This window comes from Carassius gibelio, chromosome B18, assembly GCF_023724105.1.
Source record: "Carassius gibelio isolate Cgi1373 ecotype wild population from Czech Republic chromosome B18, carGib1.2-hapl.c, whole genome shotgun sequence".
NCBI classification, from domain to species: domain Eukaryota; kingdom Metazoa; phylum Chordata; class Actinopteri; order Cypriniformes; family Cyprinidae; genus Carassius; species Carassius gibelio.
This window is the reverse complement of record NC_068413.1, coordinates 11,362,953-11,381,194: the sequence shown is the minus strand read 5'-3', so window position 1 is coordinate 11,381,194 and position 18,242 is coordinate 11,362,953. Positions and strand designations below refer to the sequence as shown.

Below are 18,242 nucleotides of genomic sequence, written 5' to 3'. Positions count from 1 at the left end.
TGCCTTCAAACTAAATAACTTAAGAACTTAATAATCTTACTTCAGTCAATAAACCTGAAAACGGACATCTTATGTTATTTTTGTCAGGTATGTCAATGGTGTCCTGTAATTGAAACCTCTTTCTTCAGGGCAAGAGGAAGCAGAGTAGTACTATGTTGTTGGGACCAAGCAGCTCTTAATGGAGGTGACAAAACAAACGTCCTCAGAGAAAACTTCAAGAGCAGGTTACATGAGCACTTCAGGGCCTGCAGCTGAAGTTTACGCGGACACTGCTTCTTTCAGGGGGCTCGCATAAACATTACACTCTCTGTCTGGGTAATTGATCCCAAATCTTGTTTGACAACGTTTTTTCACTGCAGACACTTCACATGCTTCCTGAACATAGCTGAGCTTTTTTGGCCGCGTTGCAAATACCACAACAACTCAGCACTCATTAAATCTTGCGCTGAGTGTTCTCTGCCGTACCGCTGCCAGTGTGTGTGGTTTGGTTCATTTTTCGAACTAGTTCTGTTTCCTGTCTCCCTTCTCTCTTGCATTTAATATGTACGTATATTGGCTAAAATATTTTGTTAAAGGATTTCTGATTAATCAGCCAGAGTGTTTAAAGCACACCATGAAAAAAATGGTGTAGAATTCTGAAATCCAAGTAAATTTCACTAATAATTACAGCAAGTAACACATTGAATTAATATGAAATTCTGAAGTAGAATGACTGAAGTAATACTTTCTTTTTTAAAACGTACTCCCATAATCTATATTAAAAAAATGTATTGAATTATTTACAAAACATTTTTAGGTGTGTATTTACTATTGATTAATTATCATTTTATTAGTATTATCTATTTGAAATAAATAACATTATTTGTTTGCGTATGCAAATAGCTTCATTTGTTGAATTCAAAATTCTAATTTATGGCCCTATGTTAAAAACTGTGAGTACTGATCGGTGTTAAATTATTATTATTTTTTTAATTATCTAAATAATTTGTTACAAAGTTACAAAATCATCTGTGATGTCATTGACATTATTCTTGCAACCAGTTTCTGTTTGTTTTTTAAATACTTCTCATAATATATTCTGAAGCATGTGAGGTACAAGCACGAATGCAAACTTAAAACCTTTACCCACGTCTCAGTAGTCCACATTAGAAAACAAGCTGCTTTCAATTACAGACAGCAAGTACACACTCTGTCTTTCTCATCTCTTTTCTTCTGCTTTGGCTCTTTGATCACTTTTGAAAACATTTATATTCCCTAATAATTTGGGTTTAGTCTGGTGGCCAGTGATTACATCCAGACTAGTATAGTAAATGCAGAAGAGAATATGTGGAAAATACTATATTTCTAGAGTTGTTCATAACAGCTAAAGAAATGGAAACTTGAATGGTAATTTTTGCAATAAAAATGTCAGTTACAGCTCCATATTAAATGAAGATTTAGAGCTGTACTATAACTAACATTTAGTTATTTTCAAATTCGCATTGTTCACAAAAGTTTTATATTTAAAACTGGAATGTTGTAGACTTCATAAGAAAGGCATGAGGACAAATCCCTCGTAGCTGAAGACATGCTTTTTACATAATTGCCCATAAAATAACTATGATGATGGATGGACGGACGGATGCGGATAGATAGATAGATAGATAGATAGATAGATAGATAGATAGATAGATAGATAGATAGATAGATAGATAGATAGATAGATAGTTAATAATAACAAACAATATGCATACAGGACCCATGTTTATTTACTTGTGCTTTTGGCAGAAATTACTGTACAGTTGATAATAAAACATTTCTATTGTCATCAAGAAAAGGTTTTTTTTTTTGTCTTGAAATTCAGTGTTACTTCTTGTTCAGTTGCATTTTTTAATCATGCATCATAACAGTATATGTGGAATTATGATACGTACATAGCTGTTCAAGCAGTCCGTTGTCAGTTGAGCCAATGATCCTTTTGCCTATAAAAGAATCTATTACAGGTTAGTTGCTCCAGTGGTTCAAAAGCATACATTAAAGCCTACCTTCCCTGCTTTTTTGCAAGTTCCTCCTCCCATCATGCATCTGGTGTTGATGTCAACGTCGGCACTCGGCTTTCTTCGGTTCCCACAGTGGCCGTGTCCTCTGCCCTCGTCACAGTCCTGCAGAGGTCTGAGACCTTGCACAGCTAGTCTGCCAGAGCGTCGCGTCCTACCTATAGTTACGGACAGTTGATCATAGTTTAAGTTGTCAATAGCAACAAAATTCGTATTATTTTTCCTGTATTACAGTAAAACACTTATAGCTCACTTTTATTCTTACACCTATATTGTCTGTTATCATATTTGTTTTTATTTAGGGTATGTGAAGGGATACGTGTAACAAAGGAACTATTTTGACTACATGTGAAAATAAAATAAACAATACTAATAACATGCGTGCAAGTCCATATTATTTGCATCAGGATTTTTTTTTTTTTTTTTAAATACACAAGGTTTTTGACTTGATGTGAAATGGAAAATGGAAGTTTACCATTCAGTCTAAGAAGAGATTATTTAAACAAATTAAGCTTTTGCTGTTTAAATTGACACTATTATCCATCATTGGAGAATCGGACTCTGTGATCTATAGTGATTCTGCTGGCTTCTTAGATTGGCCCTTGGGGCACACAGAAATAGCCAGGGAGAGGGTAAACTGCACCAATTGAATGAATCAATCACACAGATACTAGTACACACACTTGCATCAAATTTTTTATGCAAATTTAATTGCCAATTAAATCATTATTTTATTTTTGTTTTGTTTTAGGGTTTGTGTATTTGTGATTTATTTATTTTTAATTATTTATTTATTTTTGTAAAATGTAACCATGATATTAAAGGGTTTTGGGTTTCCTTTTCTTTGCTATTATACATTACAGCATCCCCTCTGAATCTGTGAGCATTCCATTAATGCCTTAATCTTGATATACAGTCTTTGTTTACAGACTACTATATGTATAGTAGGAACCAACAAAAAGTACGTACTAAATATTTGCTAATGTCACATTTGCTAACTGCAGAATACAAATAGAATATAATCACTGCAAAATCTTCATTCATAGTCGTATGCTGCCTGTTCTAAACTGACTGCATATGGCAAACAATTCGCATAATCCCTTATCACATGCTGCGGGTGAATCATATCAGATTAATGACAGAAGTAGTTTTAAATAATGTTTTGCACCAAAAGTGTATTTGGTTGACTCTTTACCAGTTCAATATGATGCTTAACACTATACCTCCGTTATATTTCTGCTATATCTTTAATTCTGTAGTACAGTTAAATCTGCTACAGCACTTTGTGTAACAGGTCATGAGTATCCCTTCAGTCTTGCTGCAGTCTGGTATTATTGCTACGCTATAAGAAAAGGACATTGAAACACTTCCCACACAGTTACATTTTGAAGTCTAAGCTATATGGGTGTATGCTACTTTCATAACATTTTTTTTTTTCATGGACTGTGGCAACAATTAGTCCATATTCTTGTTTTAAAGTGTGAAATACATAGCGAGAACTTCTTGTCCTGTGAAGAAGCAGTAAGTCTTCTGAATTCCCAGGGCAATGGTGTTGTTTTAAGACTGAAGGTAATGCTGAACAAATTACACCATATTTGGGCACAGAGCCAGGCTTCTGTAGAGAATAAAACCATAATCCTATTCAATTTGCCCGTAACCGATATGAGATTTTCTTCAATGAGTTGGAAGAATATGTCAAGGGGAGTTTTTTTAGATCCATTTAAATGACAAACAATAAAAAACGGCAGGATTGCGTGAGAAAATACTTCAGAAGTTTTCTGTGTTATGTTGGATTAATGTATTGAGAAAAATCTGATTTTAAACATACTGAAGTGTCTTTCTTCTTTTTTAGTAGTACAATTACATGTCCAGGTGGAACTAAGCAATGAACTATAGTGCCAGCAGGCATAATCTGTATTTGCTTAAGTGAAAGTTTAGACAACATCAACATATTAGAAATATATGTAGTTTAGGAAAACATTCCATGTTATCTGTCATGCACACTTTAGACTGCCAGTAAGTTGATAGTTTAGCTTTTTTCTATTACTGACTTTGTGAGGTTGGTTAAATAAGCTTTCAACTGATGATGCTTATATACTTAATTAGTTTATATAATTAAAATAAAATGTTTAATAGCATTACAAATATTTGTGTTGTTTATACTCATATTTAAGATACTAATAGGCTATTATAATATTATTATACATTTCAAAGCAATGAATGCATATATGTGCACACATGCTTAAAAGTGTGATCAGTATGAAAACAAATCGATAATGCTCCCTTTACATCCAGTAAAATAAATAAAAGCGGCTAATTTGCGGACGCAAATTTATTGCAGTACTGGCCAGGAGAATTGTAATTGCTAATTACTGCGAAATATCAGAAAATGCTTCACCGTGACAACAGATGTGCTAACCACAGCAGCTGACAGGTCTATTACTTGCTCGTTTGGACACGTTTTAAACCACACCGTCTGATCCAGTGGTTTTCAATCCTTCAAATAAGACAGACAAAATGTGCTGTGCTGTGGCTTCCCAAGACCAAGAATGAAAACCTCAGGTCTGATCAACCCAACATAAGCATGCAAATATAAAGCATTCAGCAGCGATAATAATAATAGCCTAATGATAATAATAACAATAATAATAATAATAATAATAATAATAGTTACAATTATATTATTACAATGTAAGTCTTATGTAATATGATCATCTTGAAGCCCAAAAACGTCAGCCCTTCATTGCGTGATGCATCCAATTACCTACATATATAGCCTAATAACCTAGAATCTGTGATATGCGATTGCACATTCTTTTTACATGTTTCAGTATTAATTTGCTATTTTAAAAAAAAAGATATGTATGTGCTTCTGACTTCTGATTCGCCCTAATCAGTCTCCTCATGTTGATTAGCCTGGTTAACCTTTGCTCCGTACTGGGTCCGTAAGGGTTAATCAGGCCGGGATCTCAGTGACCCGAGGGTCAGATTCCCTCTATCTCTAGCTTGAAGGATACGGTGGAGGCAGCGATAAGATTAGGGTGAACTTTCCTCTTCCAACCCAACAAAGCGCAATAGACACCTGCACAGCACCCAAACCTGCGCTTTTGAGAATTACGGTCATGCCCACGACTTAATATGAGAAAAAAATTCATGCATTGTGAGAGCTCATAAAAGCTGGAGGGATTACAGTGAAAAAAAAAAGATTAAAAAAAAAAAAATTATATATATATATATATATATATATATATATATATATATATATATATATATATATATATATATATATATATATATATATATATGTCTATTTATTACTTATTTTTATTTGTAGCCTGTGTAGTGGTTAATGTTCGATATTAAAAGTGATATATTAGTTAATCAAATTTAGCTGTTTCTTTTTAAGTTTTATATGTAGTCTGCTGAGGACTGAGATTTGCTGCGCTTTGGATATTCGGCTTTGCTTATTCAATGTATATCGATTTATTCGCGCATAACTCCTCTTACATGAGTCACATCTTACACACTCGTGCCCCAGCGTGCGTACTTTACTTTACAAACAATAATAAAGTGATTTACCCCTTTCTTCCCGTCCCAGCCATGGAAAATCGTTAAAGATCCTGCTATTTGTGTGTGATCAGTAAATATTTAGTGTAGTTCTCGTCCTAATCGATGGAGCTCCCGATGGGGGAGCGCTATTGTGTGTGTGGACGCTTGCTGAGCTCTGTGTGTGAGGACTCTTTCTTGTGAAGTGCGTTTTACAATGATAAATGTACCAGGACGACTTTGCCTGCACTTTACTGATCAACATCAAGTTGCTTGAAAACGGCTTTCGTCCAAAGTTCCTTCAGCACAACCACCGATTACAGGCTATTTTAAGAGCAAAGTGATTCATTTCTACTCGGTTGCTAGAGGCGTTTTGCTTTTATTTTGTGATCTTTTAGAGGAGGCACAAATTACCTAATGGATAAAACTAACGGGATTTAAAAAAAAAAAGGATATGAATATATGCGTTTGTTTATTTATTTATTTGAATGCTTATTGAATGGTTGAATGTGCATGGCATTCCATTCAGTTCATTTATATTTATTTGCTACTTGGTCCAGAAACTTGACTCTCCTTATTGCTATAGTTGGGCGGACCAGAACAGACAATTAAATCTCCCTGTGTACACAACTCCTTAAAGGCATTGACTGAATTACTTTACTTCTGCTATAATTGTCTGTTAGGCTATACGGCAATTTGACGTCACCAGTGAATGCAATAGGCTGTAGCTTATAGACGTCTGACGACTGCATGCAGTATACTAGTGCTTCCTGAAGTGCTGTTAGCTTTGTTTTATTCTGAGTAGAGGTGCTCCGATCACGATCGGCCGATCGTTATGCGTATCTCCTCAGTAAAGCCGGTTTTCTAATCAGCTGTTAATTCCATCAGGTGCGTGATTTCACATAGAGCAGCTGTTAATACACAGAGCCGTTGTTAATAGAGAAGATGCGCAAATCACGTTAATTTTCAGTGTTTATTGGCCCATCTTCTCAGTTAACAACGGCTCTGTGTAGTAACAGCTGCTCTATGTGAAATCACGCACCTGATGGAATTAACCGCTGATTAGAAAACCGGCTTTACTGACGAAATGCGCATTAACGATCGGCCGATCGTGATCGGAGCACCCCTAATTCTGAGCAAGCTTAGGCTATCATACTCTTATTGATGGGGTGTTCTTATATCCATTCTTGTACATTTATGATTGTGTCTGTTCGTGAACTTAATGACATATTAAAACAATATTTGCACGGTAAAGGTTTATTGCTTCAATTAGCCTATCTTAATTCATTGATCTAATAACTTTGGACTTAACCATTGAAAAAGCGACAAAGGCATATCACTGTTACTAGTTTGCACATAAACAGACAGGTGTCTCTCCTGACTTCACCCCTCCCTCCCTCCTTCCCCCAGTCACACAGCCCACACAAAGCAGCTGCACTGAGGAGGCTTTTTACCTTCTGTGGAAAAGAAAAAGACGCACAGGAGAATCTTCTGTTATTTTTTTCTTTTTTTTTTAACAAAAACAGAAACTAAAAATCTCTATCTTCAAAGTCAACAACACGACTGTCCTTCTATTAGGATATGCACTAAATATTAACATGTGATTTAAGCGTCGCAGAAAAGTTTGACCGGTTTTGCTTGTCGGTTTGTCTTTTTTTTTTTTTCTCCCTAAAGTTTTAGTAATCATTCAAATAAACAGAGAGCCGCATTTCTGTGTATAAATCCGTCAGTGGATAAGGAAACGTTGGTTCCACTTCCAAACAGAGGGTTAATTCGCACAGAAAGAGAAGACTAAGTATATTTAGGAGACGATGCATCACGGGGAAGACGAGTCAACATCATATGCATTTGGTATGTTTGGGCTATAATTATTGAGAATCAAACCTCACTTAGCATGTACATATTATTTGGAATATGTATGTTTAAGTGAACCTTATTATTTTTTGTGTTGTGAATCCATTCACAATTTTGATTAAAATTATTTAAAAATGAACATTGTATCCAGCAAACGCTTCCTTGAGCAGAACACTTTGTCCATTCATTATACTCATCGCATCATGAACACATTTTTTTTTTCTTCCTTTCTTTCTTTTTGGTCTCTTGGTTTCTTTTTGTCAATAATTTTGCTGATATTTAAGAAGTGATGTTGGAATTGCATGCATGCCTCTCTATGCGCCTTTAATAGTCGTATTGTTGCTTTTAAAAAGAAAGAAACAAATCCGTGTCTTCGCAAGTTAAAGTGTGAAAATATTAACACTTACCTTGATCTTGGGTAAAATCCACTTTTCATCGGTACGCTAATTTACTTCTGCGGCATCGCTGTCGGCTGTCTTGTTCACATACAGGCTTTTGAATGGTCAGAGATGAGGTACGGTGCTCACTTTTGATTGTTTCAATAAGCTGACCAAAATAAACCGAAACGCTGCAATACTCCCGTGCGTGAACAACACTGTGGAGAAAATGTGTGGAAGAGACCTACAAGCGCACCTCTGCAACGTCCAAATCAATTAGAAGGAAATCTCAAAAGCATTAATCAGATTAAAATAGGCGCATGTTACTTTGGTGTATGTGAGAGGCGAGCGACCGATGTAGTTTCCATTTAAGATGGCTCTTCCACCTTAAAGAGCGACATCTAGGAGAAATAATACGAACGCTAGGGGGCGCCCATATACTGTTGTACATCCATTCTTCTGCGTTTTTCCTCTGAGGCAGCATATGCTGTGATTTAGCACTGTACGTTTTTCAGTGGACCCAGCTCCGACAACCCCTGGTGATACAGAAAGTAGACTTCAACAAGCGAGCTTTAAAAAAAAAAAAAAAAAGAAGTGCTCTGACTTATAACCCGAGGAGCAAAAAGGGAGACACCTCATTTGACCACCCCGGGGCTTCCAGCGAACATCCATGGCAATTAACATCAGACTTCTACTTTCTCAATAAGCATCATTCATCTTATGTTTGCATGATTTTTTAGTATTTCGGGGATTTTCAATCTTTTTTCTTTCTCTTAAAAAAACAATAACAAAAAAAAAACACTGGTCCATTCGAGGAATTGTGGAATATTGTATTAACCTCACTGAATAATATAGCCAATCTTTAGCATGCCAAGGCCCTAAAAGCACAATAACCCTAAAATTATCTTATGTTATATGAGTGAATGAACTTACGGATTTATGAACTCGGAATGCAGTTTATATGTGTCTGTGTGTATATATTGAACATATAGGACACATAACAGCAAATGGCAATTTGTGCTGATTTCCTAAGCAAAGTAAATTGTGTAGCTAGCGGTATAAACATCATCAGATATCTTTTTTTTTTTTTTGGTTTTTGAAGATAAAGTCATTCGACTTAATATATGAGTAATGCGCCAATATAATAAGTTTATTTTTAACAGATTTATTGGATTGGTAGGCTATATAAAATTAGATGTAACGTAATGAGATATTCATGTTCTGCTCAAATTAGACAACTTTAGCCTAATATTCACATATAGCTTGAACACATTCTGACTCTTGTTGATTTTTTTTTCTATTTATTAGTATTTATTTTTTCATTACTGCTGACAAAGTAGAGTTTCGCATACATCTTTGACATAATAGTGTAAGTAGGCACCTCGAACTTTACAACAATAGCCTCTCGCGTAAATTGCATGTTGCCTCGTGAACGGTCTCCGTTTTAAATGTATTTGTCAGTGCGTTATTGACTTGATAAATGATAGGCAGTTTCATGATTTATAACGAGGCGTTAATGCGGATAAATGGATTAATGAAAGTGACCAAATCATACACGTTGCGGCCAGTCTGTATAAATGTAACAAAATGCAATGCATATAACACACATTGGAAAATCCAAACTCTAAATGACAGAAATTTCATTATCACGGAGATTATTTTTGTGGGTCATATTATTATTACTATTATTTTAAATATAACATATATAGTCTAGATATACATTTGCGTAATATTGATTTTTGAAAAGCCCCGGACGTATGTGGCGTTTAAAAGATATGGCAATCGTGGATTTTATTTCAAATACAGAAAAAAATAATGAACACATGTAGCCTATTGCGATCATTTTTCCATCGAATTGTGTCCTACTCTCTTTAGGACCAAGAGGCTCCTCGACCCTTTTTCCTGGCTTTGGCAAAGAACCAAGTAGCACAAGTGCCGACTAGCCAATGGGGTTCAGGGGGAGGTCCGTGAGCTCTGACCAGTCAAACACAGTCACTTTCCATATATGGCAACTCATCTCCATGGTAACGTGTGCTAAGTTGCAGCAGTCGTGTCAAAGTTCACTATATAGAGAGCTCAGTGAGCTGATCAGAGAGAAAGCATTCTGCCAGCCCAGCGCCTGCAAATCGCAGTCACTTCCTAACCTCCCCCTTTTTAACATATTTGATCACTTTGATTCTCTGTTCTCTCTCTTATTATTTTTACGCGCACGAAGGAGGTTCTATAGGTTGTGATCTTTTTGTTTTATTATCAGTCCTGCTTGCCGGAGAGTTGACTTCATATTTGACTCGAGCACAGGCTGCAACTGCGCGCGGCTGCAAGCGCTACCTCATCTGAAGAAAAGGAAGAAGCGGCAATATTTTTGTGCCAGTTGTTGGTTTTCCTCAAGACTTTACGCTGGAACTTCTCGCGTGTCGCAAGTAGACTGTCTTTTTGAAAGCTGCGTGTTTGCGCGTCCGAACACCGCTACACACGCGAAGTTCTCTGTCCTGCTCTGTTCATATCTTCTTCCGCCGTGTTTAATTTCCCATTTTTTCCTTGATGGGTTTACTGGATGGATGACTGCAAGTGCCCCTGGACTTGGCCTCTAAGAGCAAGGCTGCTATTCGGCTTGTCTTTGCTTCAGTTTTAGCCACATGCCAGGTAACGCTATTTCAGTCAAGAAATAGACTAGCTACTGTTTGTCGTCGGTGCGCAACTTTGAACGGACATTCAGACTCTAACCCACCGTGCCGATCCTGAATTATTTATCTTACCTTCTTCCTAAGTGATAAAGGCGCCGTGCTGCGTTTTTATTTTTGAAACAAAGCATTCCGAAACCAAAAACGGGGAACAAAAAGTTTTTTAACGTTGACTGATAGATATGGCAATGGTAGTGTGGAGAGGCTCCCAGGACGATGTGGCCGAGACCCAGGGCACCCTCTCATCGCAAGCCCAAGGAGGACTATCCCTTCCAACCCCTCAACCAGGCCAGCTGGGTCTGACGGCCTCTCAGGTTGCCCCTCCAACCCCTCAGACACCCGTTCAAGGACCCCCGAACAACAACACACAGTCCACCCCGACGAACCAGACGACGAGTCAGTCGGAAAAGCAGCAACCCCAGCACATAGAGTGCGTGGTTTGCGGGGACAAATCCAGCGGCAAACACTATGGCCAGTTCACTTGCGAGGGGTGTAAAAGCTTTTTCAAACGGAGCGTACGAAGGAACCTCACTTACACATGCCGTGCCAACAGGAATTGTCCCATTGACCAGCACCATCGCAATCAGTGTCAGTACTGCCGCCTCAAAAAATGCCTCAAAGTTGGCATGAGACGGGAAGGTATTGGGATTTTTGTTGTTTTACTGCTGTCTTTGTCTTTTGTGTTTAGCCTGATTGAACCATTGCATGCTACGTCCCCCTGTGTTTTGTCCCCGACTCTTCTCTCTCGGTCTGCCCGACCACAGCACGCGAAGGAACCGCCTATAGCGCTCGAGACTGAGCGTTATCACGGCGCCCGTAATGCTCGAATAAAGAACACACACTCTCAAACGAATATTTCGCATTGTACATGTTCGCAACGTTAAACAGATCACCACTTTTATTCGGCGACGAAAACAGGGGGGTTCGTGTTGATTTTTAATAATATCACTGCAGATATGCCGTGCGGTTATGGCGAGGGAGTATGGAGAGGCAGCGTCAAAATAACACACACACACATACACACACACTAGGCTAGGGTCTCCAGTTCGACCGCAATCTACATCGCTCCTCTCCGATATAAAAGTAAATAATAATCACTGTTGCGCTTTTGATAGCATTTATTTAAATAAACGTTCCGCCAGACTCCCAGTTTGCTCGCATGTTCTCAATAGACAGCAGAACTGATTCTGTCGCTAGCTAAATAGGTTAAGGGTTAGCATTCATGTCTTTCTTTGTGCATGTATTCACTGGACTCATGTTGTCTGCTGTGAAACGTAAACAAAAAAAATATCTGACAAGTACACTAAAATTTCAACATTTGCCAATATCTATTTTTATGTTAAGTAAAACATAGGATTTTACTATAATTATTTTCTCTGTAGCCTATGCAGTGCACGTTGCAGAGCATTATTGTGAGCATATCGTTAACCTAGTTTATTTTATTATTGGTATTATTTCACTTAATCGTGGAGGCCAGTTTACAAGTTTAAAAGTTCTGCACGTGTCATAATAATGGATTGCATTAATACAATTGGTGTAGTTCTCTAAACAATTTGTGTGGTAACAACACGCCATTTGAAGTAGAAACAAGGTCATGCTATATTTTGTTGTTGTAGAATTCAAGCATCAATATCTACAGTTTCTCTTTTTACTGCAGCAGTGCAAAGGGGACGGATGCCACCTACACAGCCACACCATGGTCAGTTCGCCTTGACAAATGGGGACCCACTGCACTGCCATTCCTACTTATCCGGATATATCTCTCTACTACTACGAGCGGAGCCCTACCCAACTTCTCGGTATGGCAGTCAATGCATGCAGCCCAACAACATCATGGGCATCGAGAACATTTGTGAACTGGCAGCCAGGATGCTGTTTAGTGCGGTAGAGTGGGCCAGGAATATTCCCTTCTTCCCAGACCTCCAAATTACCGACCAGGTTGCCCTTTTGAGGTTGACCTGGAGTGAGTTGTTTGTGCTCAACGCTGCTCAGTGCTCCATGCCGCTCCATGTGGCTCCACTTCTGGCGGCGGCTGGGCTCCATGCCTCCCCCATGTCTGCGGACAGAGTGGTCGCCTTTATGGACCACATTAGGATCTTCCAAGAACAAGTAGAAAAGCTCAAAGCTTTGCACGTTGACTCTGCTGAATACAGCTGTTTAAAGGCCATCGTTTTATTCACTTCAGGTAAGTTTTTATTTTCTAAACATCTAGTTTATATTTCAGTGTTTTTGTAAAGTAAAGAAACGTGGATTATTTGAATAAAAAATCTAGAAAGCGGTATGTGTGCTAATATTTTAGCATATTTATCTGTAAACGTTATTAAAACACACACTTCGTAACAGCCACCTAAGTGCTCTCCAATAACAATTTAAATGAACAAGTAAAACTAGGAAAATTACTTCTTCTAACTAATATTTTTTTAAGTCTTCCACGTGTCGTCAGTGATATAATAGTCTACAACAATTATATTTAACGCTTATGAATTTATTTTAACACTTAAGCTCCTTTAAAAATCAATTGGTGATGCAATTATTATTTTGTGAAAGCCAGCAATACATAAAAACTATAATTTATACGCATTCATAATAATGGAAAAATAAGTTTCCCTATAGTGCCTATAAGCTATAGTCTTTTTTTTTTTTTATGTAGGCTATATATAATAATAATAATGTAAATTCAAATAATGTGAGAAAATTATCACTATCGACTAACAAACTCTAAACTGTAGTTTTATTCATATCCGTTGTAGTTTCACAATCCATAAATATAATACGATCTTGAAGGGCAATTCATTATTTGTATTTATTTGCAATGACAGATATTAAGGATGTCATGCTGGAAGGGAGGGGGTGAGGCTGTGTAGGAAAGGGAAGAAAGGCCTAATGCTCCGTTTACACATATCACAGCCCAGCTTTATACTGGAGCCGATAGTTTAAATTGATAGATATTTTCACGTTGCGATAAACACTAGTGGCTAGTTTTGTTTAATTGTTCTTATTGTGGCGGGCGACAAGGCATTTTTGTGCGTTGTTAAAAGCTCACAGTTCTTCCTTGTTTTGTTAGGAGGATCTAGAGATCCAAGACACATTCTGGACTCGTTCCAGAACTGGGTCATGACCCTGACTTCCTTTCTTTATTTGTGTATCACAGACCTAAAGCGAAAAAGTTTTACAGATTTAAAACTTCATGGCGAATATATTCTTTTGGTAATGTATGACTGGAAAAGCCTACCAGTTGCACAATAAAGATTGCCCCAGAATGCAAATATTCTGTTTTGCTTCCTTTACAGATAATGCTTCCTATACAACAATAACATTAAAATGAACCAAAACTCTAAAGAAGACACATTAATGGAACGGTTGTTAACATTACACCTTTAAAAGTTCATGTCATGTGGAAAGCATTTTGCAATCACCTTATTGATTTAAAGTCTTATACCACCTCTTGTGGATATTTTGCACTTCGAGTCTGCTGTCGATCTTTAAAAAACGGCTTTCAATATGGTTTAAGAGTTTAGGGTTAAAAGGGTATGTTGGTTCTATAAATGTTTTAAAAATAATAATAATAATAACACCGATACAGTATAGTACGCTTGAATAGTATCTTTATATATATATATATATATATATATATATATATATATATATATATATATATATATATATATATATATATATATATATATTGTCCTTCTGTTTATCTTTTTGCCATAATAGTATGACACACATGCTGCTAATTTCTCCTTTTTATGGGGATAACTTGGGTAACAATTCAAAAGGTTTAGAACAACGCATACGCTTGAATGTTAACGCAATTACCTCTTTTATAAAATGCGTACCAGCAGAACTGCAGCGTAGAAACGATTTATGTATCGCCTATGAATTTGAACGTAATAGCTAAAGTTAACTCGTATGGCGCATAAGATGTTTTGTGCATTGCGTTAGTTAGGCTACATGCTATAGGATATTGTGATGTACATTGTGTATATACTGACGTGATAGCAATGTGCATTGACATAGTATGTGTTACTGTAGTGTGCTTTATTTGTTTTGTAAATTGATTGTCCAGGTGTAGAGCTGATGTAATAAACATTTGATTATCTCTCCATTCCTTTTAGATGCTTGTGGCCTGTCAGATGTGGCCCATGTGGAAAGTTTGCAAGAGAAGTCCCAGTGCGCTCTGGAGGAGTACGTTCGGAGCCAGTATCCCAACCAGCCAACTCGATTTGGGAAGTTATTACTGCGCTTGCCCTCTCTCCGTACAGTCTCGTCTTCGGTCATAGAGCAATTATTTTTCGTCCGATTGGTAGGTAAAACCCCAATTGAAACCCTCATCAGGGATATGTTGCTGTCGGGGAGCAGTTTTAACTGGCCTTACATGTCGATTCAGTAGGCAGAAGGAATGATCAAAGGGGCTGTGACTACAATAGTTAGCGCTTCTTTTGTAGAAGGAAACGGCTGTTACACGAGTTTACTTTCACGAAGAAAGACTTTCATACAATGACTGTGAATTTTAAAATTGAGACATTCAGTGAAGCCTCGAAATCCAGAGATTGCTCCCAGTGTCATTCTGAACAGTTTGTTTTAATGTTTTTTGTTTGTTATTTTTTTATGTAATAAAAGCAAGAACGAAGAAATAATTAACCCTCTAAAATTAATACAAAAGGGAAAAACGCAAGAAAAAAAATAATTTAAGGATTTTCATAATCGTTTCTGGGACAGCAAAACTATAAAGTGCATTTAAGCGACATTTGGAAAGATTAAGAAGAAAAGAAAAAAGTTATTATAATTTTTTTCCCAAATTGTTTATTGTCCTGTATCCATGTATCTATAGCTGTTTTTGTAATTTTTGTTCCTCCTTTCTGGTTCCAAACCGGCCTATATGTGATGCTGTAGTATGCAGTTGTTGTTGTTGTTGTTTTTATTTTATTTTTTTATTTTTTATATATATATAACCATGACTTCTTCTAAAACAGTTCAGTAATGTAAAGACGTTCTTCGAGAATTCGAGAATTAAAACTAAATCCACAGCAATATAGGCTATGCTTAATGCTGCAAGCGCACTTACTCCATTGATGTCCCTTAATGAACAAGAGTATGGGTTATTTTCTTGATCAGCTCAAACTTAAATACTCAAAATACCAGAGCACTAGAAACGTTCCAGTGTCGTACACTATTCTTCTAACTGATATAGACACCATAAATCATCATCCTCCAAAATGGATGCAGGAGCAATACTCCACTCTGCAAAAACTATCAGCCACAAAAGTATTTGCAAAATCTCCTTGTATTTGGTTGAGAGTTACGACCTGCCTCCATTTTTTTAAAGTATATATATATATATTTGGGTTCGGGAATGGTCGTCAGGTTGTAATGCAAATAGTAGAACAACGTGTTTGATTTTACAGTTAAGGAGACCCCCACTTAATATTTTCAGATGTATTACCGGAACCCACCTTAAGTTGCGCCCATGCGAATTCTCGCTCAAGTGTTTTGCCACAGTAAACTGTATTTTGAACGTGGGGGAAATGATGGGTCATCATTCTTTTAATGATAAAGCAGCAGTATTAATAAGACGTCCCTATAAATGTCCCTCAACACTTAAAGCATTAAAGTGCCTGTACAGCGCAAATGTGTTATTAACGGTTACTGAAGTCTATACACAATGGGGAACACGCTTAGAATTTACAAAGTAAGTCTTATAATTGTTCATTTCACTTGAGGGAAAAAAAAATACAAGTAGAGGCAGTATTCTTGTAAATATAGGTCAATTCATTTCAAGGACTTTTCCTTTATACAACGTATATGTGATTAAGAATAAAACTGTGGTTGCCAATTTTTTTTTTTTTTCGGTAATAAAAATGTCTTCAAATGAGTGACAGACTTAGCTAGTAGCACTGAAAGTTCTGTTTGTAATGTACATACATATTAAGACAAATGTTTTTTTTTTCTTCCTTTCTTTTTCATGTATTTAGACTGTGAATGCATGGCCACAGGTCGCTAACCTATTTTACCTTTGATATATATATATAAATGTAAATGTTTTTGACTGTATAGATATAATCTGTGCATTCAGTACACTAGCCCTTGTATTTAAAAAGACAAAAAAAAAAAAAAAAAATGGGGAAAAAATTGTTCGACGATAGGTTGACACTTAACAGGGTGAGCTGGTTTGGAAAGGGGTGGCTATTTTGACTTGGTGTTCTGCTCCTTTTCGGTCTGTAACAGATGCCTTGTGTGTGTATGTGTGAAAGCTTGCAATTTCGTCCTTGTTTTGAGGCTTTTTTTCACCACACAAGACACCATGTTGTGATTGGATAAAAAGGGATCATATTGTGTAGTTGATTGAACAGTTCTTTCTGGCTGTTCTCTGCCACATATGGACCAGTGAATGATACATGATTGTAATTATGAACAGTTTAAACTGACCCATGTTTTTATATAAATATATAAAATATATTACTGCAGGGTATTGATAACGTATAGATACTTTTTTATTATTATTGATTATTATTAATTGCAAGTGATATACGTGAGTGTGTGTGGAAGTTTATAGTTGAAAACAATTCTTGTTTGTTTGTGTTAGCTTATTGTAAACAAGCATTCTGCTGTAAATTTGTTCTTGGTATTAAATTATAATTTATGAATTTGAAATCAAAAGGCTTTCCATGTTGTGTTATTCATTAGCAGACAAATCTGCCTCTTCTATCGAACAGTGAACTCATGCTCTGTCTCAAACTGCTGAAGGTTGGGTTTAGGTATGTGTGTATGAGAGAGAGAGAGAGAGAGAGAGAGAGAGAGAGAGAGAGTGAGAGTGAGAGTGTTTGGGGTGCGAGGGTGTCTCCGGGGTTTGGCATGGGAAATTGTCCAGGTTATGTCTAAATTTGGATATGTAAATACACGTGCGAAGTGAGAAAACTGATTGTGATTCGCCCTCTAACAATGTACTTTTTACACATTAATATTAATCCGTCTTTGATAAAACAATAATAAGTAAACATTAAGTATCATGTCATTCCTACTTACCAGGTATAGCAGATTGTGTGTATATGCGCAGAGGTTCTTGCTCATTTCCTTGTTGGGTATCACTTTCCGTTTAAAAACATAAAATCTTCTCAGAGCAGGTAGGATACTGACACGTCGGAACTAAAGTCGCATGAAATGCAACATTGGACGTTCAATACATGTCAAATGAAATGCCATCATGTTGTAAACGTGACAAATGACAAAATGCAGGCCCACTGTTTGTTCTACCTCGAAAGCAGTATTTTATATGTCACATTTGGGGCTATCTGTTAGAGGACACCAAGCGTGTGAAGCTATCCTGTAAACTGCGCCTTCAACTTGGTGTCCTATTAGTTGAGACAATATGGCGTCTTGCAATTCAACGCAAGCTACGGCTCCCCGGAGCAAAGCGGTGTCTTGTAATAGAAACCATATTGCTAGGAGAAAAGGCCCCCTCAATCGACACCGAAGGCCCAAAAAAAAAAAAAAAAAAAAAAAAAAAAAAAAAAAAAAAAAAAAAACTTCACACAGAAACCGTGTTAAAGTTTTTGTCAGGAGTCCAAGAGTCCTAAAATGAGTAGATATGCTTGATATTTCCATTGTCAAAGTAATTAAAAACTTACTTTCCCATTTACGTAGGGTTATGTAGTCCAATTTAACAAGACCACTGCTAGCTCGTTAGTTTCTCTCTAAAATACAGTAGGTTTCCAGATCTCCATTTACAAATTCTACTTGGGTATAGC

At 36.8% G+C, this 18,242-nt stretch overlaps 1 protein-coding gene and 1 long non-coding RNA gene across 4 annotated transcripts; one reads left to right on the top strand and one right to left on the bottom strand.

Moving 5' to 3' along the window:
* Positions 1-1,730: 1,730 nt before the first annotated feature.
* On the bottom strand, positions 1,731-8,702 carry LOC127977472 (uncharacterized). The gene is made up of 2 exons (XR_008158246.1): positions 7,844-8,702; positions 1,731-2,194 (listed from the first exon to the last, which is right to left on the bottom strand). It is a non-coding gene; the product is annotated as an uncharacterized LOC127977472 (long non-coding RNA).
* On the top strand, positions 7,060-17,154 carry LOC127977471 (COUP transcription factor 2). 3 transcript variants are annotated; one of them, XM_052582342.1, is made up of 3 exons: positions 7,060-7,433; positions 12,152-12,679; positions 14,613-17,154. In XM_052582342.1, the coding sequence occupies exons 1-3, from the start codon at positions 7,394-7,396 to the stop codon at positions 14,885-14,887; spliced, it is 843 nt and encodes a 280-aa protein (XP_052438302.1). In that variant the 5' UTR covers positions 7,060-7,393; the 3' UTR covers positions 14,888-17,154. The 3 variants fall into 3 exon arrangements, with proteins under 3 accessions (XP_052438302.1, XP_052438300.1, XP_052438301.1); XM_052582340.1 differs by lacking the exon at positions 7,060-7,433 and adding an exon at positions 9,888-11,133 and having other exon boundaries at positions 12,134-12,679; XM_052582341.1 differs by lacking the exon at positions 7,060-7,433 and adding an exon at positions 9,892-11,133.
* Positions 17,155-18,242: the final 1,088 nt, after the last annotated feature.